Below are 27,517 nucleotides of genomic sequence, written 5' to 3' on the forward strand. Positions count from 1 at the left end.
GGGGCCACCGTGGCACCCCAGAAGTCCCCCTGCCCTAGCCAGGTGCAGGGGTGTCAACACCAGCTCTCAGCCCACGGTGGGCCAAACCCCTTCCTGGTATTTCTTCTCCCGGAATCATAAGGGAGGGATGCTGCTTATGTAGCTGTACACTCTCACTCTCAGAGAATCCAGACCTCTGTCCCTGTTATTTTTCTGCTTTAATTCCTTACTCTTAAGATTTTATCTGTAACAGAAGGCTCTTTGACAGCTGCATCTCCATTTGAAAACCTGCTGGTGTTTGGGGGGTGTCCCCACCTGACCAGCTTTGCACTGCAGACCTCCTGCAATTTTCCCACATGTTAGACCTCAAAGTCCTGATTTTCAGAATCGGGGAATTCGCATTCAGGAAGTTTCCAGCAGCAGAATGCAGTGAGCTGGCCATGTCCCCCACGCCATACAGAGGGGAGCCAATTTTATCGTACAGTCAAGCATGCCAGAGCTGGAGCTGCAGGAGGAAGGGAAGAGGTGAGAAGCAGGAGAGGGTGGACAGCAGCTTGACAGACTGAGGTGGCTGTGGTTTTGAGGCAGGAGGGGATCCCCACAGATTTTTGTGGGGGAAGGCTTAGAGCAGTGGCTGGGTAGTGGCCCACAGCTCCATTTAAATCAATAACAAAGTGGGCTAGAAAGGATGTGACAACCCAAGCAAGCAGCTGAGGAACGAGGCAGCCCAGTATTAGTGAACCCAGATTTCTGTCTGCCATGGCCATGAAGGATGGATTTGCAGTAGGACTGGGAGCCATCCACTGTTAGGAGAGGGAAATAAAGATCATCCCATGTACAATATAAATGTAAGCTGTTATTACTACTATTGCTGTCAGCCGTAAACTGTTCCCACGAGAACAGAGATGCAGCATCATTGAAAAAGAATGTCTTACTGTGAAATGGGCAGCAGAAACACTGTGGCATTATCTGCCGGGCAGTGAATTTACCTTGGTGACAGATCATTATTCCCTCCTGCAAACGAACTGGATGAAGGGCAGGAACACAAGGATAACTCAGCAGCTCTTGGATTTTACAGGCTTCTGAACTCAAAAAAACAAACAAACAAAAAGTAGCCAGATAAAACTGTAAGGATGGAGAATGTCAAGAGAGATTGCTTGGGGCACGGAATGGGGAGGAAAGCAAATTTTCTTCCAGATTTATGCTGATGTGATACGTGGACTAAGACTTGGATTTCACCCCATCTAACATTAGGCATTAAAACAAGACACCAGTGATGAACCTAAAATCCTCACTGTCCCTCTGTAATCAGTGGAGATACCAGGTCTTTTGAGAATGAATCTCTCTCTCTCTGTTGAACCTCAGGGAGCTTTAAAACCAAGATGTTTCAGTCTAACACTGTAATTGCTCCAGCCCTGAGATTCTGCTGCTGGAGGAAGTCACCCATCCCTCTCCCACTCATCATGACAAGCCAGAATAGACAGAGTTGAGACAGAGTTGCTCAAGAGCAAAGGTGGATCTAGCAGGGCATGTGGATTTGGCTGAATGATTTCTTCATCATTAGAAGAGTGGACAGTGTATCTACTGCCCACGCGTACTTTTTCCCTTTCTGTTTTTCTTTTGAATGCTACAGAATGGGAGTTTCTCAGATAAATTATCATTTTTGATAAGTATTCGTGTGCTCAGTGGAGGAATGTGTCTAGGGATGGGCACACTGGCAGCGAGAATTTCCTCCTCAGCTCTTCCAGTGAAGTTTTGTTCTAAACTGCCCAAATGAGGCCGTTATTCGAAAGTTAAAATGTTCTGTTCCAGTTCTTGTTTTCATTCTTTCATGTGTCTGGGGACTAAACTTCTGTGAAAACGAGCCCATTCTCACAGGATGCCTTGCCTAATTTTGCAGACAAGAGAGGTTCAGCTATTCCAATTACGATGAGATAAGAATCTGAAATGTTTGGGATCACATCCATCCTGAGTTGAACTCTAACTTTTCCAAAATCCATCCATCATTATTTTTCCCTTTATTTCTGCATTTCAGTAATGCAAGCAAAGGAGGAACAGAGAAGAAATGAATGATTATGCATCATAAACCATAATAGATGGGCTTTGTTTTTACCTGAGTTGCTTTACTTTAATGTAGAGCTCCCTGCCAGTGGAATTCCTTTTCCTTTTTCATTTTTCCCTGCCAACTTGAAAGTCAGTCAGAGTACAAACTGTCCCAGGCCAGACTGCTAGCCATGGCCCAAAATATGAAGTCCTGGCTGCTGTGGTATCTTCAGATTGTCTTAAATACATGAGGATAGGGCAGTCCATCCCAGTGCCATGTTTCTGCATCCCTGGGTATTGCACTGTGCCATGCACACTGACTGCTGGGATGGTTTAGAGGCTCTAGAGAGGCAAATCTTCTGCCACAGGAAGGGAGTGAAAAGGCTTAGCTTCCCAGCCCAGCTTCCAGCAACAGATTCATCTCAGGTCCTCACTGGTACCCCAAGAGCATGTCCGAGTTGCTGCAGGCACCCTCCTGGGATGAGACATCCCACCAACGTCATCCCAATTCCCTGAGCACCTCCCCTGGAACACCCAATCTGCCACACACGGGATAAGCACTTCAAATCAGTTAAGGATGAACAAGGTCCCTCTCTGCCTCCTCTGTTTACTGTGTTAATGTTGAATCCCTCACAATGAGTGAACTCCGAGGCCCCCTTTGGGCTACAGCTTGAGCAGATTACACGAGAAAAATAAACTTGGTCCATGTTCTGGCCTGACCTTGGCCTGAACCTGAGAAAGTGAATGCCTCTATCACACCACCATGTGTCTGTAGAAGTACAGTAAACACAAACAGGGGTCATTGGCCCTCTCTGGCCTGCAGTCCCAGGCCAGGAGTCTGGAGTTTTGGGCTGTCCGCCCAAGTACTTGTTAATAAATGTCCATTCTTAGTCCGTAAAGGAATGTAGACAGGGCATCCTGCCCTACAAAACATAAACTTAGAATGAAACGGAAAGAGAGTCTCAGTCATCGTGCAGACCTCTGCTGCTGGTTTCCACATCCAGCAGTCTCTTCCCACTAGATTTATGTTGCTAGTTTGGGACTTGGCTGGGGACTTGCCCACTAATACACTGGGTGTTCTCCACCGCTGTCTGAAAGCGTAGTTGCCTGCTTAACCCGGAGTGCAGCAGAGCTTGGGAAGTCAGTCAGTCAGTCTGTGGGGCTTCCTCCTCAGTGCTTGGGGGAGGCAGAGACCTGGCAGAGCCTGGGGTATGAGCCTGGGTCACCCAGGGACGGGGTTATGTTGCTTCCAGGGGTGTGCAGTACTTTGCCCATGCACCTTCACTCTGCCAGTGGAGTCAGTCAGAGGCAGACAAGTGCATGACATGACATAACTAGTGACAAATCTCTTTCCTCCCCAGCCACAAGAATAACTAACATGTAAAGTGTTAAAATAACTAATGTGTAACCAGAAGTCAGCCTATTTGGGACTAAAAGCTATCAGAGTTAGTTCTGTGCAAAGAACAGAGGAGTAAGAGACTCCTGGAGAGAAAACTCCAAGAACTCAATTGAAAGGACAACAGGTAAATACACAATATCCATGGAGTTTACTGTGAATTACAGTTTGCTCACCAGTAGTGTCAGCTGAGAAGGTGTAAGAAGTAGCTCTGAAGGGAAAGTCATGGGGAAAGGTGGAGCTGGCTGATCCTTGTGACTCAGCTTCCATGCCCAGCTTTCTTACTTTGGCATCACATTTGTACAGTCTAATCTTGAGCAGGTATTTCTACAGCTTCCATTATCGTGGTGTCCTGCCACAGCCTTTTAGAAGTGCTGTGGTGTGAAGAGAGGGGAGTGCCAGGAAGGGAGGATGAGAGGAACCACCTGATGAAGTCGCTGGGGTTTGTGTCCTTATCACCCAGCAAAGTGGGGCAGGGAAGCTTCCCTCACCTGACCCTGTCCCCACCAGCTCCTCCTGGACTCTGGGCTTTCCTAGAGAATCCTGCCATATTATCTGGACACATGGATTATTCCTATAACTATAAACTAACATGCACATTAAAAAATGCCTGATACTCTTTTTATAGCCCCCTAAATCTGTGTCCACAGGACTTCAGACTCCCTCGGTCCAGCCCCAAGCATGTCTGAAGGGTAACCTTGGAGGGTGCTGAGGGAGGGTTTTATAGATCCTAAAATAATTACAGCATCGCTGAGTGCAGTTGTATAATTTCTTGGCAATATATTAATTAAAATGAGATATTCACACACAATGCTTATTTAAACTTCAGACTTTTTGAAAGAATCTGCATACTTCTAGTAACTGTGTATCACAGCTTTATTAAGGATCATGTTTTTCATGCAGATCGAGTTCTTGAGCTCTGTTATCAACATAAATGAGCCCATGGCTTTATGTTCCGGCCTGAATGCTTCCAGGGCATCTGAATCATCCTGGTATTTCATTTCACCATCTAAAATTACTTTTGAAATACTATATTTTTTTTAACTTGCTGTGTTATGGCAATTAGAAATCGCTCTGTGTTTACTAGGAACAGAGAGTCCAGCAGAGCGGAGTGTTTAATGTGATGAATAGTGCTAGGAGCTCAAAGAAAAGTCAGATGCGTGTCGACACATATCAAAGCTGTTCTGCTGCTCAGAATGACTGTTCGTGATACTTGTTTCATGATAAACTTCCTCAGAACATGATGTTACTGGAAAAGAAATGATCCATTTCTCTGAGAAACACGCAGGTGACACAGTTGAGTCAGCAGCTTGCAGCAGTGACACAGGCTTACGTTTATAAAAATCCCCTCTGAACTTTTGTCTCCTGCCTGCGTACATCAGAGCCTTAAAATCTGTCCTGCTTCTTGTGTTCACTTGGTAGCTGTTTAAACTGGCAAAAATCTTCCCACCACCCTGACAAAGAGGTAGATTCCCGGCCTTAAAAGTCCCAGTAGTCACAAAACTTTCCTCTTTCGTAAGTAATTCGCCGTATAAATGTTAGTATCTCCGGTGACCACTTATATCTCCAGGGAAATGATAAACATGGAAAAATAACAGACTGCTGTGGAAACCAGAAAATCCTACCTCCCATCCGAGAGGGTTTAATTATTGGAGTTGCAAGCATTTCCCCATGCATGAGCATCTCGGCATTCATAGGTGGAAAGTACCTCATGCTGTGTTTGAAATATCAACTGGATTTAAAAGAAGGCTTTGTGCTTCAGCATGGACCTTTCTTAGCCTCCTGCAGATGGTTCCTATTGCTGAAAAGAGACATGACTTGTGAGATGGGGAGACCTCCATGCTGATTTTCCGTGCTGCTCTAATCCCGCTTTACACCCATAAAGGACTTCAGTCCTTAAGCCTTTACCCTCTTTCTCCTAGATATTAAAATTATTTTCCTGAGTGTCATACCGTATTAAAGTAGAATGAAAATGGTTTTAACAATTGCTGGCATGGGGCTTCTGTACAGCATGTGTGTCACAAATCATGTCACTTTTCAGCAATAGGGCTGCTGCCAGCGGGAGGCTCAGAAATGCTCATGTTAATCAAAAATTTTAATTTCAAATCAAATTGACAGTTTACACATGGTGAGAAATGCTTCTCACCATGTGATATTTCAGTATGCTACACTGGGCAAAATGGGTGCACTTTCCTGTTAAGAATTTTGACTACAGTATCTGCAAATTTATGGGTTTCAGTGTATTGGGTATGGTAGTGGTTGATCTAAGGGAGCCCCTTGGAGAATAGGAGACAGAAGGGTTTTCATGCAGCCTGGCACTGGTGAGCCGCTGTTGGCACATGCTGCTGGAGAAATGACAGGTATTCAATAAACATCACTATGGTTAAGAGGAAGATTTAAAGGAGGGAGGGGCTGCAGTGCTATAAACAGGATTTGAAACAAATGTGCTTATTTCAGCCCGTGATTAGTCTGAATACCTAAGTATTCCACACCAGTTTTTAAATATCCTTACATTTATTTTCACACTGATGTTCTTCACACAGCATGAACAATAATATTTATGGCATTAATACTGTAGCTAAATTCTAATTTGGAGCAGTGTAAACCCACGTAGACTCTGCATGTTCCAAGGCATGCTCTGGCGGCATGCGGACCGGAACGCGGCTACGGCACACAGCCCTGCCATCGGCTCCTTCCTCCTGCCAGCAGCTTCCTAGAAACCAGTGGACGGATTCAGGAGGCAAAATACCAATTTATACTTGGTGAGGAGTGAGAGAAGCAAGGACAGATGATGGAGAGAGGAGCAAGGGCAGCTGATGGAGCATGCGCAATTGGCCGCAGACAAACGAGTTGTACAAGCCCTTGTTCTCAGGTTCCACCAGAAATAAGATGCTGACATCAAAAACTAGCCAATGGATAGAACTGTGGTCCTTACATTATTCTCTTTAGGAGGTTTTCCAGCTGTCTGGGGGGTCCTGAGGTTAGTGCAATGCCACACTCATGATTGGGATGTTGTTTTACAGAGGCATTTGAGGGGTAGATGGGCAGGGATGGCAGTATCCCCTTCTGGGTCTTCCCCTCCAGTGCCCATATTTGCCATGGGGTGGGTGTGAGCCTGTTGGTGGGTGCCAGGGAGCACCCTGCAGCAGCACATGCTGCCAGCTTTCCCTGGAAGCTCCATTTGGACACTGAGTCACTGGCAATATCACCACAGACCTTGCAGATCACAGCTGTCATTGCTCTTGTAACCAGGGTTGATATGAAAATACGAAGATAAATAACTCCTTCATATTATTATTTTCAGGGAGGCAGGCTGTTCTTTTTATTACTCTTTTTATTGTTGTATGCTATAAATATTCCAGAATTATTATCCCAAGGTAGATTTCGTCTCATTTACTTTGAAACGCTTTTGAGGAGGCACATTATTTTATAAGCTGCCAAATGAGTATGACCATTTACCATGATTTTTTTCTTCTTTTCTTTAATATTTGATTTTTGGATTGAGGACCTGAAACAGAAATATGCTAATTTAAGACATCTGTTGTTTTTCAAGCTATAGGCCCCTATCAGTATTAATGCAGGTTTTTTCATCCAATTGGGTTTATGGTAGACAGGGAGATTCTAAATTTTTGTCATTTTATCAGAAAACTGTATTAACTGATTTCTCACACACGCAAGTACTGAAAAGTACCCAGAGATGTTAGGACTCATCAGAAATGAAAAACCACACCAGACATCTTAGATCTTGGAATGATTTCCATTACACAAGGGCTTTAACGTGAATTGAAATGCATTCAATGTTTCAAGAAGACCTTTGTCTTCAAGAGAAAGGAACTATCCGTGTGCCACCACTTGGACAAAACCTGACGTGATTGATTGCAATCTGTAATCGGTTCATTAACGGTAATAAGTTTCCATTAATTCCCCTATCTCTGCACTTAAATATAAAATGAGTTGAATCTCCTAAGAGCTGAGGCTGCAGTGGATCCGTGCAGGATCAGGCTGTTGGTGACACACCTGATGCCACATTTGCTCTGGTCCACGTTTATTAATTCACAACCCAGACTGAAGCTCAATATGACAAATATTAAAAGAATAATTAGGCATTGTTCTCATTAGAGATTCTGAAGTGCCGTGAGTAGGAATGGTAACATGCAGGGAGAGGTTACACATGTATTTGTGTTCTTATTCACCTCTGGAGGACCCCTGGTCAGGTGGGTTCCTTAGGGAAGGGTGAGAATCCTTCCTCCAAGCCACCCCCAGCAGACATTGATTCCCAGCGGCCACAAACCATATGGAAAAGGAGCTGAACTTGGGCTCTGGGCACCCACAAAAACAAGTAGTTTTAGACAGACAATTTCACTGTCTGCTGGTTACAGACTTTTTAGCTAAAACCCAAAAAGGCAAATCATTTACCAGTGGTTTTGCATATTGTGAAGGGTTAACAAAACTTTCATTATCACAGTCTATTAAGCCAGGACCAGGAAACAATTTCTAATCAACACTCAGATCTGGGCAGGGATTGTGCAGTCTTTTGTAGGAGGCCTCAGATCTGTGTTCTCTATTCTCACATGCTCACTTCCAGCTGTTGTCATTGAAATCCCACATAATCTCCTCGGGTCAAAGGGCAGTCATCCATGACTGCTGCTGTTAGGAGGTTATGCTGATTTCTGTTGTCAAATATTGGCCCTTTTCTCTTTCAATCACTCCCATTCTACTTTTTTTAACAAGAAAGATCCAGCCTAGAATTGTATTACATGACTTTAAAGTCTTAAAAGTGTTCCTCTATTGTACTAACACGACATGCCCTGGACGGTCTAATCCATCCTGCTATGGGCCACAAAGAAAGTTCTGGTGCTTCTTAAAACCTTGGCCAAAGGCAGGTAGTGAGCCAGGGGAAATAACAGCATCTGTGGCATGTGGCCCCGCAGTCGTTCCATAAGAAAATGTGCAATTTGTCCAAGGTGAGCTGTTGCTGTGGTATTAAAATTAAATTGGAAATAACAAGCGAAAATAGGAGTGGGAGCATTTGTCAGGGAACGAGAGATGTTTCTGTATCACCTGCAATGTATAATGTCTTGCTTAACTCTTCTATAAAATGTACATGAATTAAAAATGCAGTCTAATTTACCATTAAAGGTTTATCATTTACAAATTTGACGAGTGCATTTTGTACAAGGCAGTTAAAAGAAGGCCACCATGGCAGCTCCGGTGATCAGTATTTGGGGGCTGCTGGTAAATGCAGATTTCATTGTTGCAACATGCAGTATCCCAGCCTGGAGCTGTCTGCCATCGGACTGGCACAGACATTCCCTTAGACAGAGTACTGTGGCCGGCATAGGTGGTCTCTTCAATCTCCATTTTTTTTTAGATATGGAGTTAGTTTTTTTAGATACTCGGCTTAGCCCCCTGGATCTTGCTTTGTATTTCCAGCGTGGGATAGAGCTGAGCTATTTCTCAGCAGCGGTGGGGCTGCCTCAGCTGGGTCAGCCCAGCCTTGATAAACTCACCTTCCAATTAAGCAGAGTGTAAATGTTATGAAGGTCTTGACTGAAGCACGCATGTTCAGTCCTTTCTTTTTTGCTGGTGAATGCAGATTAGGAGTAACTCCCTCACCCCCATCCTCCTCAGCTAATCTTTTGGGAGTCCTCAGGGTGAGCCGGGTTCCCTCTGATAACATCCCCTCTCTCCAGGCCTGCATGTGCTGTGTGATACAGACATTAATTTTCTCATCAACATTATTGCTCCGCATTGTTTGTGAAACATGGGATTATCTAGATAGAGGATAAAACCAAAAGGAATCAAGTTGCACTTAGAGCAGAGAGGGCTTTTCTTTTAATCAGGCATTTGGTTAAGATAATAGGCTTGAGACCCTAATTGATTATTACTATTTTAAGGTTTTAAGATGGCTGTGTATAGTGAGATGCTAAACATGAAAAAAAGCTTTAGAAATGGGTTCAGTGCTAGTTTGGGGGACTTGTGCAATTTTGAAACACTGAAAAGTAATCAAAGTCTCCCAAAAAGCTGTTCTCTGAAGCTTAATACATTGTCACACAGATTGTAGTGGAAGAAAAATAACTGGATTTGGATTTTTCCATCTTCAAAGGAGTTACTCTCTCCCGGCTTTATTTATTAGCTTTCAGGAAACCAGCTGTATCTCTGTTTAGAAAATACCTTGTATATTTGTGGTGCAATTTAACTATTTTATAGCAAAAATAATACTGTTGGATTGCACGAGGAAGCCTGCTAATTAAATAACAGTAATACCTTGAGCACCTTGAAAACATCTTCAGATATTCAATTAAGGAACAATAACCCGATGAACTTTAACCTATAGACTATATTCAGACTTTCTACATAAAAGTAATTGCATCAGTCATGATTTTCTCAAGCTACAACACAAGCTCTTGATTGGTAGCTCAACGTCTGAGACTCCTTTTTACTGCATTAATTGGGAAAGCAGACAATACTCTCCCTGTAAACTCGATTTTAGGACGAAGGTTAGTTGCCTTTGTACACGTTTACTCATTGAAATAGGAATGTTTGCTTAATAATTCAAAACAAATAGCACTAGACAACAAGTCCTAATCCTGATTTCTCCTCTGCCAGTGTAAATTAGGAGAAAATGAGGTGAAACTCTATTTGATCAGTGTAGAAAGGTTTGTTTAAAACTTCTTTGAGAGAGATCAGAATTAGGCTTCAGCAATTGAAGCCTTTTCTTCTGGCTTCTTTGCTGGGATCCAAAAGAAGAATATGTAAATGGCATTGCAAATTTTCTCCCCAGTTGAAGCAGCCATCAAGTTATGGGAAGATGTTTTCCATGGGTACCTGGTACAATAACACTCTGCTGTTGTGCACAATGATTTATTAGTTACCACCCTGATCTGCTTTATTCAATTTGGTCTTATTATCCTGGGGTTTTTCCCCCCTTAGGGGAAAGATGATCATCTCTGTGGGCCAAAGTGAGATCTTAGGTGATGAGCTAAGCCCTACCTGCCCCTAGACTCGACTGAAGGAATGAATCAACTTTTTATTTTAATTCCTCCTTAAGGTTGTCAGCCCATCTTTGTTTGGCAGGGCAGTGAGGACGTGCTTTAGTCAGGCATGTGATGGAAATGAGGCACATGCTCCAACAGCTTTGCTGAGTCAGGGCCTGCCTTGGCCAGCCACGTGTCTTAATTTGTACCCAAAATTTGAGTGAATGAACCCTGCAAGGTTCATTTTGAGCAGCTGCTTTGCTACCAAACTGTGACTGTTGCACAAAGCTGCAGACATAACCTGTCATACACAGCAGTTTCAATGTCCTGTCTTTTGGATATTGAGGAAAATTATCACAGCTCAATTATTTCAGTAAAGTGCCCTATGAAAAGTAAATCTTGGGAGCTTTCAGAATGTTTAATCATCTTTTCAGTACAGGAGCTCGTTAATGCTAACATCTGCATATGTAATTGCTTGACTATAACTATTTTCCTTCTCATTCAAAATTAAGTGAATCAGCCAAATTGATAAGTTTTTGCCTTTTGACCCCAGTTAATAACGTTAACTTCACATCTCTTGGCAATGCTGCTGTTTCCCAGTAATTCTTCTTTTACACACTTAGGTTCTTTGTACTATTTCCCTTGTTTTCTTCTCTCACTGTTACCCCAGCTCAGCAAAAATGAGAGTCTTAGGCCTGGATTTTGCAGTGTGAGCCATCCAGGCAAACCTTTAAAATTTCATGGAGTTCTACTGAACTGCAAATTCACAGACCAACCGTACATCAAAATATATTCATGATACAGCTCTAAGCCAAGGACATGGCTTTTGTGGGTATGAAGGTATTATTAATGATTGGCAAGACAAGCCCCCAATTTCCTAATGTTTATAAGTAAATACCGAATTGGAGAGTTGTGAAATTCACCTTTCATTTGTGAAATGTTTATTTTCAGTATTGAAGGAGGATAATCTAACCACGCTATTGTTTAATGATTACTATTACATGTACTCCTATAAGGAAGGCTCCTGCAGGAGTAAGTGGACGTTTCAGGTGCACCCAAGATAGGAATATTGAAATCAGCATGCCCAAGATAACTTACTCATCTTCTCTCATGCCCTGAGAGTTAGAATGTATTTAAAATGGCACTTTCATTTCTGGTTTTACCTGTGTATGACAGGTTAAAGTAATGTGGTTCGCCTTGCGACAATCACATTTTCACTGGATAATTCCAAAGGGCTCTAGACATTCCCTTTAAAAAATCAGCCAAATATCCTACCGTGGCTATGATTTGAGGGTTTTTTTTTTTCCTTCCATATTTAAATTTCACCTTCACTCTCTGTGCAGCGGGAACCTGCCTGAGAAATGCAGGTGGGAGTGGACACCAGAGCAGAGCCAGTGTGGTGCGCTGTGAAAAAAACAGCACGTGGCAGATGTTCGTGGCATTGCTGGATGCACTTCTGGAAGTTGCTCAGATACTGCCATGATGAGCACAGTGTGAGAAGTTACATAGCATAGACTGGCTTCCCTCCGAAGGGCTCTGCGGAGTAGTAAGCATCCTGGCCCTGATCCAGCAAGGCACTTAAGCATATGCTTAATTTTAGGCACATGAGTGGTTTCAGTGAAGACCTAGGAGAATTATTTTTAATTCACAGATCATTTAATTCAATAGGCAGGTCTGCTGCAGCATATGAAAAGTAGATCTTCATATTAAAAATACTTGGGAAATCGGCGGTGAACAAACGTTGTGTATGGGCAGCAACTGTTTCAAAAAAGCAGAATGAGGTAGTCATCACCTTTATTGTGGGAAAGTACAAAGCAGATCAGGCAAAAGCACTTACTGCTATCTGGGAGCTATTTCTAAATTGAAAATAAGGAAAAATAAAAGCTTGTAAGAACATTTTTTTTCATTTGAAGTAGAGAAAAATTTATTCTCTTGATGTAAATAAAAACCTTGTTTGCAGATTGAGGAATTTGTTTGTGTTGAATTTCAGCATCAATTTCAATATTTTATAGTACATTTATCTACAGCTGGAGCATGACAGATTTGTGTATATTTATATGTTTGTGTACATAATACATATGTATACACACATACACAAGGATGCCCAAAGATATACATATACACAGTTTGAAAACTCATCATTATTGCTGGAGTATAAAAACATGCCTGATGCAGAAACTTGTCTCGAGTCTGTTAGCTTAGAGACTGCGTTCATCTGGCACTGTGGGCTCCTAGGAGAAAGAGGGAACTTGTTCTGTGTAGGAGCAGAATTCCATGAGATCTTGGCTGGAGGTGAACAGCTCATCTCCCTCCAGATCTCTCTCAAACCTTTCCCTGACACATTGCCTGACATTCCACCCTCTGTAGACCTGTACGGAAGATGTATTCCTTTTGCATCCCATTCCACAGGTAGAAATGGCAGTGGGGTATGCTGGGTTTGTTTAAACAACCCCAAAAAAAGCCAGGAGTACAAACGTGCAGCTGCTGTTAGTCCTATTGCTCTGGTCACTAGAGAAAGGTGCACAAGTATTCCTGGGATGAGCGTGGGGTGCAGGAGAATATATGGAACGCAGGGAAATCATACTGAGCCCGACAAACAATTAACGATGGAGCAGATGGTGCCCCTGCAAAACATTCAATAATAAATGTGTGCGTGCGCCGGAATCAGTGACTCTAAGTAGGACAGCCTAAAAAGGTATGCCACTTATCCTGTGGGCAAGCAGGACTTTACAGTTCTTTTAATAATCCCTTTATCCTGCGATTTCTCCTGTGACCCTGATTTCCAAAGCAGGAGGTCAGCCTGGCCGGCCGAGTGCAGCCCTCCCTCTAATTGAGGTCCGGCTCTGTCCCGCCTGAGCTGCCGTATCCCGGCCCTCGCGCCCGCGCTGGGCTGCAGCCCAGCCGCTCCTTTGTCACTGAGCATACCCGTGAAAATTAAATGAACATTTGGTGGTAGGCATGTTTGCAGAGAAGAAGGAAAATACTGTTATGTAAAGTGCCATCACATTTTGATACCGAGTGTAGAGGCATTCCTCGCACGAGGGAGGCGAGCGTGGATGCGTCCGCCCTGGTTCCTCCAGACAGTCCACAGTTCAATGTTATTACTTTTTCTTATGCAGAGATTTATTTTTCTTTTCAAAACCTAGTTCTAAATGTTAGAATTTTTGTTGTTGTTGTTGTTGTTGAAAAGGCCTTAATTTAAATTTTTTTTAACCATCTGCTCTTTTAAGATCCCCCTAGTGTAACCTTAGAAAAATGAAGAATACATCTTTAAATCTTGTTTTGTTTGAATGAATGGGTAGATAATCCTGATCAGATGTTTCTTTAGAGAATAACGTTCAAAACGATTATGGAACTTAGCTGTCCTGTCTGTTTCCTAGGTACAGTATTTTCATTTCAGTTGTGAAGTCATTAGGGGTCATCCAAGGTAACCGTTTATTAAAATAGTCTTCTTTTGTTTCAGATTTCCTGTTGAGATGCTTTAACATGTAAAAATCTCCCTGCTGATGTGTCATGTTAGCTTTCCTAACCTCTAGATAGAAACCACAAAGCAGCCTACATAGCTGTATGACTGGTTACCCACCTACATAAACAATAATTACTGCTAAGTGGGAAATTAGATGTCACATTTTAACTCTAAATGAAAGTAAAGTATTTGAGAATACTGTCATTAAATGCTTAAAGCTAATAGCAGTTCTCTCACTCTGTTTGTTTTGTAGGACATTTGGGCTTCCAGGACAGTTTTGTCACATCAGGTGTTTTCAGTGTGACTGAGCTAGTAAGAGTCTCACAAAGTAAGTATCCTTTTGTGGCCAGTTTATGTGGTTTCTGCAATTCAATTCAAGGTGGTTTTTTTTTTTTTCCTTTGATTCTTATTGTTTCCTTCCTCAATTCAGAAACAGCATCTTGAAAATTGGACTCTTTTCTCCCCTCTTCTTGCCAGTAGACAGCATTTATGTGCCACTTCTTTTAATGGGTGAAAATAAAAAAAGCAGAATTTTAAAGTAAGCTGATAAATAATTTGATTCTGCAAACTCGCATGTGCAAGTTGATAGGCTTGTCTGGCACCCAGCTGAAAATGGGCAAAGTGCAGATAAATGCATACAGAAATCAGCTTCCCATGGATCCCTGGGAGGATCCAAGGGCTGTATTATAACCAGACCTCTGGAAATTACCTGATCTGTGCACATAAGCCTGGAAATTTTCTGATGCTGTTTTTTCACGTTGTGTTAATCTATGCCATGTGAACCTGCCTGTGTGTGTGATTCTTGGGGCTGTCCCAGTGCAGGGCCAGGAGCTGGACGTTGATGATTCATGTGGGTCCCTTCCAGCTCACGATATTCTCTGAATTTGGGGTTTGTGCACCTGCAAGTTGCTGAAGTCATTAATAGTGCCAACAACAGTGCCAGCTTCAGCCCTGATAATCTCACACATCCTGACTTCCCCAGGCCCACGTTTTCCATTAACTGTATGGAATTCTGTCTTCTAGAAGGGTTTGGGTTTTGACCTTTAAAGAGTGCTGATGCCCCCAGCATGAGTGACATGCTGCAGCATGATCATTACAGGCTTGTCAATACTCACTAACAACACTGAATTAAGAGTACCTGCCACCACCCTGTTCCATTGATCAAAGGTGCATTGATTGTATTTTGCTATGACATAATCCAGATAGTCCAAGGGAAGAGTATGGACAGGGTCTTGCAGAGACACTGCTGCTAAGCCAGGCGTGTAGGAACAAGTTCTTTAGGAATCTAAAAAATTCTTCCCTGGGAGGGTGGTGAGGCCCTGGCACAGAGCAGCTGCGGCTGCCGCATCCCTGGAAGTGTCCAAGGCCAGGTTGGACGGGGCTTGGAGCACCCTGCGACAGTGGAAGGTGTCCCTGCCCATGGCAGGGGGTGGGACTGGATGATCTTTAAGGTCCCTTCCAGCCCAAACCAGTCTGTGATCTTTCTCCAGCTAGAGGGGAGCTATGGGATAACATCAGATGGTCACCAGTCACCACTGCTCCAGGTGAAACCCTCAACTACATGCCCCTTTAAAAACCTTAGGCTGTGCAGTCTTTAAATGATAAAAATGGTTCTTCTCTTAGATAGCAGAAATATTTATTTGTGTACTGGTTCTGGGCATGTAATTTAAGTCATTCTGGAGCTGGAATCTCTAACTGGCACAAACCTAGTAGAAAATCTGTGGTTTTGAGTCAGAACACAGAGTTTCTCAGAGGATTTTCCTGGTTTATTTCCTCTTTTGGAAAGACACTAGCTAGTAAATTGGCTTTACATTCAAAAATAGGATGGCACAAGGAGAGCATGATGAGTGGGATATACATGAGAGCTATATGCCCTGGAGAGAGGCAGAGAGAAAAATGTTGAAGCAAACATTTCTCCTGAGCTTCCTTCCCTGACAACTGGTGGGAATTTTGAGAGAAGGGCAAAGTTAAGAGGACTCAGAAGTCAAGAGGAGCTGCTGAGTGCTCAGCACATTTGCAAATCAGTTCACTTGCTGAAGTGCTTAAGCAGAGGCTTTGGCATCTAACTGGCTGTCCAGAGAGCACAGACTGGCTGGTACCTGCAGCCAGGGTGGACAAACCCAGGCTGTCACCAGGATCTGAACGTCTCCGTGTTATGTCACTTCATTTCAGTGTGACAGCATGAGGCTTTTGAAGCCTGAAGGATTCACCCTCCCCCTCTGCAAGGCATCCCACTTCACCACAATCTTATCTTGGCTGTAGGAGCCCTGCACAGCAGAGCTGCCTCTGGACTCTGTCAGCCGTGCTCCATGTGTGCACTTTTCCTAGGAAAGTGCCCCACTCCTGCCTGGAGCCTTCCCAGCCTCCCCCAGAGCTTGGCACTGACCTCATGAGCATCGTGTTCCAAGCTTATTAATTTTCCCTGATATTTTATTGTAACTAAACTGAAACACTGGGTATCAGAAATCCTAGCACTCAGCATGTTTCGCAAATTATGAGCTGTGTCTGAGATGTTCCCTCTGCTTGCAGTTGACATGCACCACCTTCAAGGATGGGGCACCTGCACGCAGAAAGAGCATGGACTTTATTAGAAATAAGAAAGAAGGTGTTGGTGGGAAAAATATAAAGATTCAGCTTTTATCTGTTCCAGACACGGGGGTTTGCACTGTTTTTCATGGGCTCTTTAATAATCCTGGGAGGTCAAGACCTCCGTTTTATATCCTGTCTACAAGCCAGCACCTCTACCAAAAATAGTGTCCCCAAAGCATATCGGGATATCACTTCAAAACTGACTCAGAGGGAAGAGTGCCAGCAACTGATTTAGCTATGCTGCTTTTGATAGCACCCTGGATTTTCCTTGGAGATGCCCCAGACATGTACTGACCAGCCTTAACCTTGTTTACTTTATGAGGTCTGAGAAGCCCACAGCCTAACATGCCCTGGCTACCCAGTAGGATATGTTTAGTGTCAAGTCTAGCAGCATATTCCCAGAAAACTCAGTATTAATTCACATGCTCATATTCAAAGAATTATTTAACATAACAGAGCAGCAAGGTAATTGCTGCATATTTGCCTAAATTGGTAGGCAAGGTCTTTTAAAGTTAATATAACCCTCTCTGGGTTGTCTGCATGTTCCTGTGTCCTGATTTGAGACCAGTCCTCTTTCCAAAAAGGTCATCTTTATCTATGCCCACTGTTACTTTATTTTCAATGCTTGCTTTGGGTAATACAATGATAGAAATACATGAGTTCCCCAAAATTTTAACTGGGCGTGGCCTGTTATCTAAAATTAATCTTACAAAATATTGCGGGTAGCAATTATGTGCCAGGTTTATATAGTAAAGTTCCCAGAGGTCCACATGAGAAGGAGTCTCAAGTAAGAGGCAGTTGTCTTCATCATGCAAATTGGGGAATGAATTAATCAAGTGAAAGGTCAGCTGTTACTGTTATCTATCTTGCCTATCAGTGCTGATCATCACACTTTCTGTGAGCTATTGAACAAGTCTAGACTGTGTTGGTAACAGAAACTTGCTTTCTTCAGTCCTATAGATGCAGATTTTCTTTCGAAATGCTGCCCAGCTGCTGAGTCTTGCAGAGCCTAGTAAAACAGAGAAAAGAGATCATAGATGTGCATCTGAGAAAACAAAGACTCCTCTCCAACCCATCTGATGTGGGTGTTGCAGCTCATGCTGTCAGTTCTCCTCCATTATTAGCAGGCAGAGGGTGTGAGCTCCTCTCTAAGTGTTGTCTGTCACCCCAGATACTGGGGAGACCCTTCCAGATAACAGAGGCTTCATTCTTCCCTCTCTGGAGAGGTCTGTGCTGACAACAAAAGGCTCAGAGGCAGAAGCATCAGAGATGGACAGGTTTGGGAACTGACAGCCAGCTGTTGGCCAAGTGAAACCTCCTCCTTTTCTCCCCTTGTTAGGAAAATATTCCACAGGCTGTGGGCAGCTATCGCAGGGCACTGGAGAAGACCCTCTGCAGAAGGTGCTGGCAGAGGGGTGGCCGTGGTGCCAAGTGTCCCCTTCCCTTGGCAAGGGCTGGGAGGTCACGGCAGGCTGGAGCAGGGAGAAAGGCATGGGGAATGCATTCCCCTCCTGGCTTTGAGTCTGCACCATGTGCTCTTGTGCAGAGAGAGCTGCTGGGAAGATCTCCTCCCTTGGAGGTCCTTCAAGCAGCCAGATAAACTGCACTGCCCAGGATGTGAAGAAAGATTTAGGATTTATGAACATTCGCTAGAGCCAAATCAAACATATTTGTTTGGTGGCGTGTTATTTGTCAAAATGACATCATTCTTCGTGCTGATAAACAAGGGAATTCTGACTGCACCCTGGCCTGAAAATGCCACACGTTGGGTTCGACGTGTGCTGTGTGCAGGGAGGAGCTGCCAGGAGCAGTGGGGGCACTTCTAATCCTTCTGATGAGCCTGTGGCACCACAAGCACACAAACTTCCTCACTGCTCCTGTGTACACACAGAAATGGTCCAGCTAATTATCCCTGAAACACTTAGACAATTCCACAGGTGCTTCTGTGGGCAGGACGTTTTGGGAAGCTCAGGATCCTGCCACACTGATGGAGCAGATGCCAGGCTTGGGGATGGAGCTTTGGGGATGGAGGCAGGGGCTGAAGTGTCCTTACCATGAGGGCAAGGGCTGGGAATGAGAGGGATTGCCAGCGCTCCAGGCACGGAGCGCGGATGCGACTGAGGAAACGCAGCCTCCTCGCGCCCCTCATCCAGCCCAAACAGACCGCAGGGAAAGTGAATCCCAGCACGTGCAAGGCAAGGTGTGGGACACCTTGGCTCTTGTGGAGGGGCTGGGCTGGCCAGTGCATGCTTTCTTGTAGCCCAGGAGAGCAGGAGAGGCTGTTCCCCTCCTCACAGAGCGCGTGTGTGCAAGCCGGGGTGTGACAGAGCTGCTCTCTCTGAACTGCAGCCCGTATGTTTTCTGCTGTACTAAGCACTACAGTAGTGAAGGCAGTTAAAGTCAGCAGCACGAAAATTAACGTTTAAAAAGATACTCTATACTCCTTAGCAAAGCACTGCTATCCAAAACTCTCTGTGTGGGCTTGGGTATGAGAGGGAGAAAAAAAGATTATAATAAAAAATAGACTGCAGGCATAGAGTGAACAGTTGCCGTGACCTTGCCTTTTGTATGCCATTACACAATTCAATGGCAGTCCACTCAAACCTTGCTCTCGATCAATATCCTATTAAAGCAGCACAAAAAGTCTCTATAAACTTAGTGGTTAGCTATGTTTATAAATGGAACTCAGCATAATTAGATGGTCAATAGCAGGCTGTATTTGTAATTTTAAAATGAACATCACACATTTCATATCTGTTGTATTCGGCGAAACCTCTTTGAATCTAATGATACAGTGTGGAGGAAACAAAGGCCTTGCAAAAAAAAAAAAAAACCACCCAGCTCCCCTTTCCTCCCAGCAGCAGCAGCAGCACAGTGTGTTTCCCTTTGTTTATGGAGTCACAACACAGGAAAAAGTTTATTAGTCAAATGTCATGTTTCTCCCATTTAACCCTAAACACATTATCACTTCACTGCAGTGTTACACGTGTAATGATCTTGGTCACATCCCAGCCCCTCTGTTAAAATAAATACATACAAATGGGAAAAAAAGAGAGGCTAAATATTAACGTGGCTTAAAGAAAGTGTTCTATTCCAACAGAGACAAATGCCAGCCTGGCTGGTTTTATTTAGTGGGTTTCCTGTTCTGTAATTCAGTAATTTTTTCAAAATAAATATTGCAATTGGGTTAAGTCAGAGGGCTTTTTCTTAATTTCTCCATTATTTTTCTTGACATTTCGGGTGAGGCGTTGAGCTGGAGGGTGCAGGCTGGGAGCAGGGTGATGCTGCCCTGCATCCTGGGAGTAGAAAAGTGTCAGGCAGAGGCACCCACCTTCCTCCTCTTCCTCTTCCTCCTCCTTTTGGGCAAAGCAGCTCCTCCTGCATCACCAAGTGTGTCCCAGCTGCACAGGGAATCTTCTGTGATGCCAGCAGCTGAAATGGGGGCTCCAGGCTGGGTGTGGAGAAAGAGGGATCCTTCCCTCTCACCTCCTTCCAGCTCAGAGCCCTGGGTCAGGTGGCATCTTGATGCCAGCACCAAGGTGGAGATTTCTTGTTTTGACTCACAGCCACAGTTTCTGACATCCTTTCCCATTTGGAGGATGTTCCTGAGCTGCCAGGAGGTCACTCTGCTGCAGAGCATTTCTTCCAGGAGGAATGGTGTGGTTTTGATGTTGTTGCCTGGAGTTTGTGAGGCTGCAGCTCCCACCACGCTGCTCCGTGTGGGGCTGGAGCGTGTTCCTGGGGTGTAGGAACAGGGGTAGGGAAGTTGTGTGGTGGATTGTCATATGCTGCAATCAGGTGGTTTACTTTAGACAGAGTTTTTTAGTTTAGACAGAGTTTTGCCACAGTTTGCACCCCTTTGATCCCTTTGCTTATTCTGCAGAGATGCTGCCTTTGCTGGGAATCATAGAATCACAGATTGGTTTGGGTTGGATGGGACCTTGAAGCCCATCTCATTCCAGCAGGGACACCTTCCACTATCCTAGGTTGCTCAGACCCCCATCCAGCCTGGCCTTGGACACTTCCAGGGATGAGGCAGCCACAACTCCAGCACGTTGTTGTGATTTATGGCAGTAAATGCAATAACTGCAAGCAGAGGTACAAATGGGCTTTGGTGGAAGACAGGCACTGTCAGGAAGGCAGGAGAAGGGATTTTGGAGCAGCTCAGCCATGTGCAACCTTTGCCACAGCACTTCTGGGGCCAGAGACCTTGAGCTGGTGGTTGTCAGGGTGGTGGCTCCTGTGCAAGGACTGCCACAGGGTTCAGGTACTGGCCCCCACAGCCCAGCCAGGCACTTTAACCTCTGCTGGTGTCTGTTAAAGGTGAGTTTTGTTCTTTAACCCTCTGGTTTCAAACTGGCAGTTGAGTGTGTTGAGGTGGTTTGGCTGGTGACCAGCACAGCATCCTTCTTGTTTGCTACCCAGGCAGCAACCCCTGAGGGATCAGCCCTCTCTGCTTTGCACTGAGTTTACACAGCATTAGCAATACCTTGTTCCTACCCTACCCCTGCTGTGGACACACATTCCATTTTCCTATAGGGCCAACTCAAGAAATATCCAGGATTTGGGGAAAGGGCAATAAACACAGCACGGGAAAGAAAGAAGGGAAGCGTTGCCCATATACCAGTTTTTCTTTCTTATCTCCTTGGAATAAAATTGTTTCATAAATCTGGCAATGTCCACGAAATTCATTGTGCCTCAGAAAGAAACAGTGTTTTAATTTAGTGCTTGCCTTTTTACGTTTCTGTTTGGAAAACTGTGTGCTTTAAACTCTAAGTTGGGCTTTGGGAGGCAGAGGGTGCAGTGGAATTGCTCAGGAAAGGGTTTGCAGAGCACAAATCTGTTTGGCAAGGAAGTTGCTGAAAACTGTGGAGTAGATGCTGCAGAGAGTACCTTTATGATTGATTTCCATTCAAGTCAGACTGACTGCAGTGTGGTCATTTTTCTAACCCATAACTGCACACACTGCAGCAGTCTGCTATCTGCAGGGTGTCTGAATTATAGCAGTCCATGTCCCTGTTACCTTTTACACAAATTACTTACACCGGTTTCTTTTTCCATGCAAATTCATCAGTTTTACAGCCTCTTGTAGCTGCTGTCAGGAAGCTGTTGCAGAAAGCACAAATTGATAAAACGAGTTAATTTTACTGGGCTTAATTTTTCTTTCCCTCAGTTAACACAGCCTCTCATATACCCAGTGTGCAGGAAGCATATGATAGTTAAGAGAAGATAACAAAGGATTTGAGTGTTCTTGTCATAAATTACTTCCCAACTTAATTCCTTTTAATGATCATTCCAGATTTTCTCAAGTTTTAATGGCGTTGTGCATTTTCCGTCCCCGGCTTTTAAAAGTCCGTGGCTATCCAGGCTGTTCCCTTTCTGTCTCAATGACGTTCTTAAAAGATCCTTGCCAAACAACAACTAATTGTCTTGTGGGGATGATGAGGCAGCTGCAAAGCTACATTATTCCTCTGTCAAATCTGACATTGTGAGCTCCTTAAGACTTGGGGTGAAATACTGGCCCCGTTACAGTCAGTGGCAGCACTCCCAGCCCAGACATGTTAGCTGGGTGACAGGAGCTATCCTGTCTTCATTTCCTCACTCCTTCCCCGTTGGACTGAAAGATTTTTTCATGTTTGAAAATGGGCCAGATTCTCAGACCAAAGATTAAACTTGGCTCGGCATCCCTGTGTGGCACTGAGACTGCTTCGCCTTTGTGGCTGTGAATCAGGGTTCTCAGACAATACAGCCCAGGCCAAGCTGGTGCATTTTATTGTGCAGGACGTCCTTTTTCAGATGGCTCTGAAATGTGAGAGAAAATCATGATCTGTAATTGTCAGCCCCCGAAGTTGTATTGTCCTGTAAATAGCACTGGAACAGCCACAGTGGACATGGTACCATTTGCTGTATTAGTGGCACTTCGGCACAAAATCCATTCTCTGCTGACTTCAACGTTAAGCTGCTCTGTTCCTTGTCTGTTCCCAGAAGAACACAGCCCATGGAGTTCATGGCTTGTGCCTGCAAATTCCAGGGTGTGTAGAAATCCATGAGGTTTTCCAAAACCAACGCTCCAGGACAGGGAAATTGCAGGGATTCATATCCCTTGCAGTAAAAATTTCAGTACTGGATAAGGTGATGGGGTGAAGAGTGGAAGCCCACTGCTGGGTAAAACTTTTGGGGAGTCATATGTCTCTAGCTCTGATTTAGCTGGAGGAGAGCAGAGGAAAAGCTCGGATGCTCTTAGGCAGAAAAGAGCTCAAGTTTCTCACCTGCTTTTTTAACCTCTGCGCTTGTGGCTGTGCATCACATGTACCCCAGAGGTCCTGAGGTGTGTATTTCCCTGCCTATGCTGCTTATAGATCCTGCCAAGCACTCTACAGGGATGATGCAGCCTATCTGTAACCATGCCAGTAGAGACAACGTGGTCCTAAAAGCAACAAGTTTCATTAAATGTTAGAAAGTCATTAATAGAAAAGCAGCACTTAGAGAAAGTCATGCCACAGTTGTTTAATTTTAAAAAATAATGATAATATCTTTGGAGGAACGTAAGAGACAGTCTATGTCATGGAACATTGTATTCTTGATAAAATTTCCATCTTCTTGATTGCAATGCCAGGAACCATTAGCATTTCCTAATTTCCACATCCTACCTGTTCCCATTGTGAAACTAAACACACTCAGGAGGAAGAAGAAAGTGATTTTGAAGTGCAATTCATGCCATATTCACATGACTTACTGACTGCAATCTCTTTTGTTTCCCCAGCACCAATAGCTGCAGGAACAGGCCCTAATTTCTCCCTCTCAGATTTGGAAAGTTCTTCATACTACAGCATGAGCCCAGGAGCGATGAGGAGGTCTTTACCTAGCACATCCTCTACCAGGTAATTTAATCTCTGCCTACTACCAGGTTCCTTGGAAACCCAGGCCAGCATCATTACTCATCTGGGAAAGTAACCATTAAATTCTCTGACAAACTGTTTGGGGGCCTCACGATGTGGAGCTGTTTCAGATTCACAGAGCTGAATGTTCAGCTGGATTGCAATAAAGTTCTTCCAGTGTGTACAAGCCCCAAAGGAAAACTGCTGCATGGACTCGTGCAGCTCCTGGTTGTATCTGGGTGTATCAGGAGAAGTTCCACTGGAATTGTTGAGTTTCACCTTGTGGCAGAAGAGAATTTGAAGCATAATGAGATGAGAGGAAAGTCTTAAGATAGACTTGCATATACTCTTTATTGTAAAAAGAGTTACCTGTGAGACTAACACTGTTTTAGGACCTTGGTCTATAAAGCATTTAGTTTTCACAAAGCATTTAGAAGTTTGTGACTCAGCCTTTGGTAAACTGAATTACTAATGCAGATGACTGCCCCATCTGATTTTGATTTCAGCTTAGATGCCAACTATCAAACAAGGATATTTTTTATTTTTTACCTTTGACTTTAATCATCCATGAGATTAGATTTATAAACAAGCTCAGTCACTTGAGTAGTCTTGAACACTATTAAGGAACCAGATTGATTTTTTTTTCCCCCACAGCCAAAATAGATCACTTATTTCAAAGACATGACAAGAAAGTCTAACTCCAGCCCAAAGCTCTTTTACATTTTTATCTCAGCCTGCAGTGCCACCAGCTTTGCAGTGAGCAAGTGCACGTGTGAAAAATCTCTGTAGTTTGAATAAAGCTGTTGGTTTTATTTAAAAAATAATAATCTTTAACGAGAGGCTCTTAGCAGTAACTTCTTACAGTTTGCAGTGATTGGAAGAACATTCTGTCTTGCACTTAGTGTGCACATTATGAAGCTCGGTGACTACAATTCCCATTACACATCAGTTAAAAACTTTGTGCTGTTTCTTTCTTGCCTATAAACTGTGTAGCCTACAGCACTCATCATTAGCACCATTCTCAGGTAGAATTTACTGGTGACTCCAGAAGCAAATGTGAGGTTATTAATGTTACTTAAGAGCTCAGTAGTTGCTCTTCTATTCTTCTGCAAATAGCTACCACTGATAAGGAGCTAATTATAAACAGCATGGGTAGTTAATAACTTGGTAATATGTTTGTTTTCCTCTCATTAGGCTGTTCCCAGTCAGAAAAAAAAAAAATTCTTTAAATACACAGACTCAGCAGAATTATCAGGCGGTAATTATATTGTATGCACACAATTTCCCCTATTGACACATAACAATTCTCTGAATTAAGGAATGGCCAAACCTGCATTCCACACATACCATAAGACTTATTCTTCCTGTTTCTCACCAGCTGGTTTTGCACACCCGCCAGCTCCTACCTGTGCAGAGCTTCGGGTCGGGAGGCTGCAAGCTCTAAACCAATAGGAATTGCAGTGGAAGATTTTATGTCTGTTAAATGTGTTCCCCCTACACAGAGGAGCCTGTTCTTGAATGCCTCAAGTCTTAATAGAATACAGATTTTGGGGAGGGGGGGGGGAGGGAAGTGAGCTGGCCCAGCCTTGGAAAAGTACTTAGAAGAGAAATTCTCAGTAAGGTCCCCATGCAGTCTGTACAACTCATTATGGAAAACAGAGCCAAGCTGAGTGTCTTTGGCTCTGGGATCCTCTCCCTGCAGAACTGCTGGAGCCAGTGGCCACCAGAGACCACTGAAAGGGCTCTTCTGTGTCCTGAGCCTCTGGTGAGGGAGGTGTGATCTATCACAGGGGGATTCTTTAATGCTGACACTGGCCAGAGATACCCATTGGGGGCTTTCTGTGCTTGCTGGCACAGCTGCAGAGTCAAATGCTTCTTGTTGTAGGATAACGTGAACATTTGAACCAGGAATGGATTCTTCCATCATTCCCTTGCCTATGTTTCTTCTTATGGGACTGAGGTCTGGGCTAATTGAAAAGATTGAAAATAAAAGTTTGAACTGATAAACAGTTGGCTTTCAGAATTAGCCGTGAAAAAATCTGGCGGTGCAAATAAGTCTCGTGTGTCATAACCGTATTCATTCAAACGGCGAGAATCACGCAGTGCAAATTAAATTCTTGCCTTTTTATTGACCTCTGTGTGCTTTGAAAAACGTCCTGCTTTTGGATCTGTGAAAGCCTGAATGTCAGACTAACTTCTGGTCTGGTTAGGGATGTGTTGCTTAGGGGTTTGGCCTGTGAAAGGTTGTTCTGTAGCTCACCAAAGTGCCCTAAATCTGTTCTACCTTCCCTAGCCCAGTTATTCTCAAGCATGCCCCAACAGCAGCACCTTGGTTTCTTTGCTATGCCTTCATGACATGTTTTTTGCATTCTCAGCTCCACAAAACGTCTCAAGTCTGTGGAGGATGAGATGGACAGCCCTGGTGAGGAGCCGTTCTACACAAGCCAAGGGCGCTCTCCGGGCAGCGGCAGCCAGTCCAGCGGATGGCATGAAGTGGAGCCAGGTAAGCCCCGGCTCCCAGAGCCCCAGAACATCATCTCCACTTGCTCTGTTTTGTTATCAGAATTTCTGTGTTAGAGAGGTGACCAGTCCTAGACATCTCGTCACTTCCGAGAAACGGTCTATGAAAATATGGTAGTGGTTTTATTGCTCCTGCAGCTGTGAATGTTTCTGTAGTGTGTCACTTCTGTGTTTTGGCCAAATATCTGAAGTATTTAAATAATGCAGCAGAAGATAGGCGGTCTTTTTCTGTCAAAATGTCCAGATTCAGTTCTGGGATAGCTTTTTCTAGCAAAAAGCAGTACCTGTCTGGGCTGTGCTCCATCAGTTATGCTGCTTAAATAAATATCCCTAAACTTATATAAGGTAGAAGGACTTTTCAAGCATTATACGACACTTGAGATAACTTAGTAATGACTTTTAAGAGACTTACAGAAGGAGTTGTTTTATTAATCTGTAATGCTGTCAAGTGTGATTGGAGGCTTCATATCAAAATAGATATCACTGGGTGTTACACTTCAGAACATTGAGGAAGCAGCTCTTTGGCCTCTTCTCAGTTAATTTTTTGTGTGATCTTTCCTGTTGATCATTTTTTTTGGGTTATGTTATGTTACATACTTAACTGTCCATTGATCACTTATCCTGAGATCATCTGGGTGCTTAATACTATTGGAAATATTTTTCTGGGTCAGTGCTACGTGCATAGGTGAAGTTAATGTCTCAGTGTTGCTTACAGCTAAATAATTGAGTATTTATTGCCAGTAAAAATAACAGAACTCTTATTTGTTAGAAGAAGGCAAGCAGTGCCTCCCAGGGTTTGAGAAGGTCCTCTAAAAGTGTGAAGCATCTTTTGCAATATGTATTTTTGGTCTTTCTTGTTTGTCTGGATTTAAAATAGTATGGTTTTCGTTTGTTTGGAAAAAAACACATGCTTGTCCAGGGCACCGTGTATAATGAACTGTACAGCACAGAAAAGTAAATTCGACCTGCACAGCATTAAAATCAGTTCTGTGGGTACTTGGCCAGCCACCTATATCCTTCATCATGTAGGAAACATACCCACAGCTTTCTCTGGAGACCCTGTCAAACAGCTGTCCTTTACAGCATGCCCAGAAAGTCACCAAATTTGGGCTATTCCAGACTGGGAGGAGACTGATTCCTGTGCCTGGGAGCCCTTGGAGGATCCCCTGCCAGCTGCCCTCTCTCCTCTAATGAGGAGGAGCCAGCTTGTGGGCCCTTATTGACTGCAGATGTGGCACTTTGGCAGGAGGAGCGGGTGGACCTGCAGGCAGACAAGTGCCAGGCTCCCTGTGACTGCCTTGCCACCGCCGTCCCCAGGGCTCTGGTGTTTGCACTGAGGAGTCCTGCTCCACAGGCACCAGGGGCTGTTCTCTCCATCAGCTCCAGGCTCCAGATGATGTAAGGCAGAGCTTCACCTTGTACTAAACCTCTGCTCACGGAGCGGCGAAACCGCGGACAAAAGCTCAGTGCCCACTGGAAGGGAGAGATCACAACCTGCTCTGCAGACACAGATGGCTAAAAACTGATGGGGTCACTGCTTCTGCATCCCTGTCAGGCTGGGGGACAGCTCCCCCCAAAGTTTGGGGTACTCGTTGATGACAAATGTTCTCCATTTGTGCAGCAGCCAGAGGTTGGCTATTAATTCTGCTGTCACTTCTGGTGGTTTTCC

At 44.0% G+C, this 27,517-nt stretch overlaps 1 protein-coding gene across 13 annotated transcripts in view; it reads left to right on the forward strand.

The window, feature by feature from the left end:
• The window catches only part of NFIA (nuclear factor I A), a 344,509-nt gene that overhangs the window by 246,264 nt on the left and 70,728 nt on the right, over nt 1-27,517 (forward strand). For all 13 annotated transcript variants that reach the window (XM_042030839.1, XM_042030845.1, XM_042030837.1 and 10 more), the window contains 3 exons: nt 14,115-14,189; nt 23,214-23,331; nt 25,704-25,831. In XM_042030839.1, coding sequence (XP_041886773.1) covers nt 14,115-14,189; nt 23,214-23,331; nt 25,704-25,831 — 321 coding nt within the window. The remainder of the gene's footprint in view (nt 1-14,114; nt 14,190-23,213; nt 23,332-25,703; nt 25,832-27,517) is intronic.

This window comes from Corvus kubaryi, unplaced genomic scaffold (genome assembly GCF_017639235.1).
Source record: "Corvus kubaryi isolate FWS band 111438036 unplaced genomic scaffold, C.kubaryi_AGA036_p1.0 37334, whole genome shotgun sequence".
NCBI lineage: Eukaryota > Metazoa > Chordata > Aves > Passeriformes > Corvidae > Corvus > Corvus kubaryi.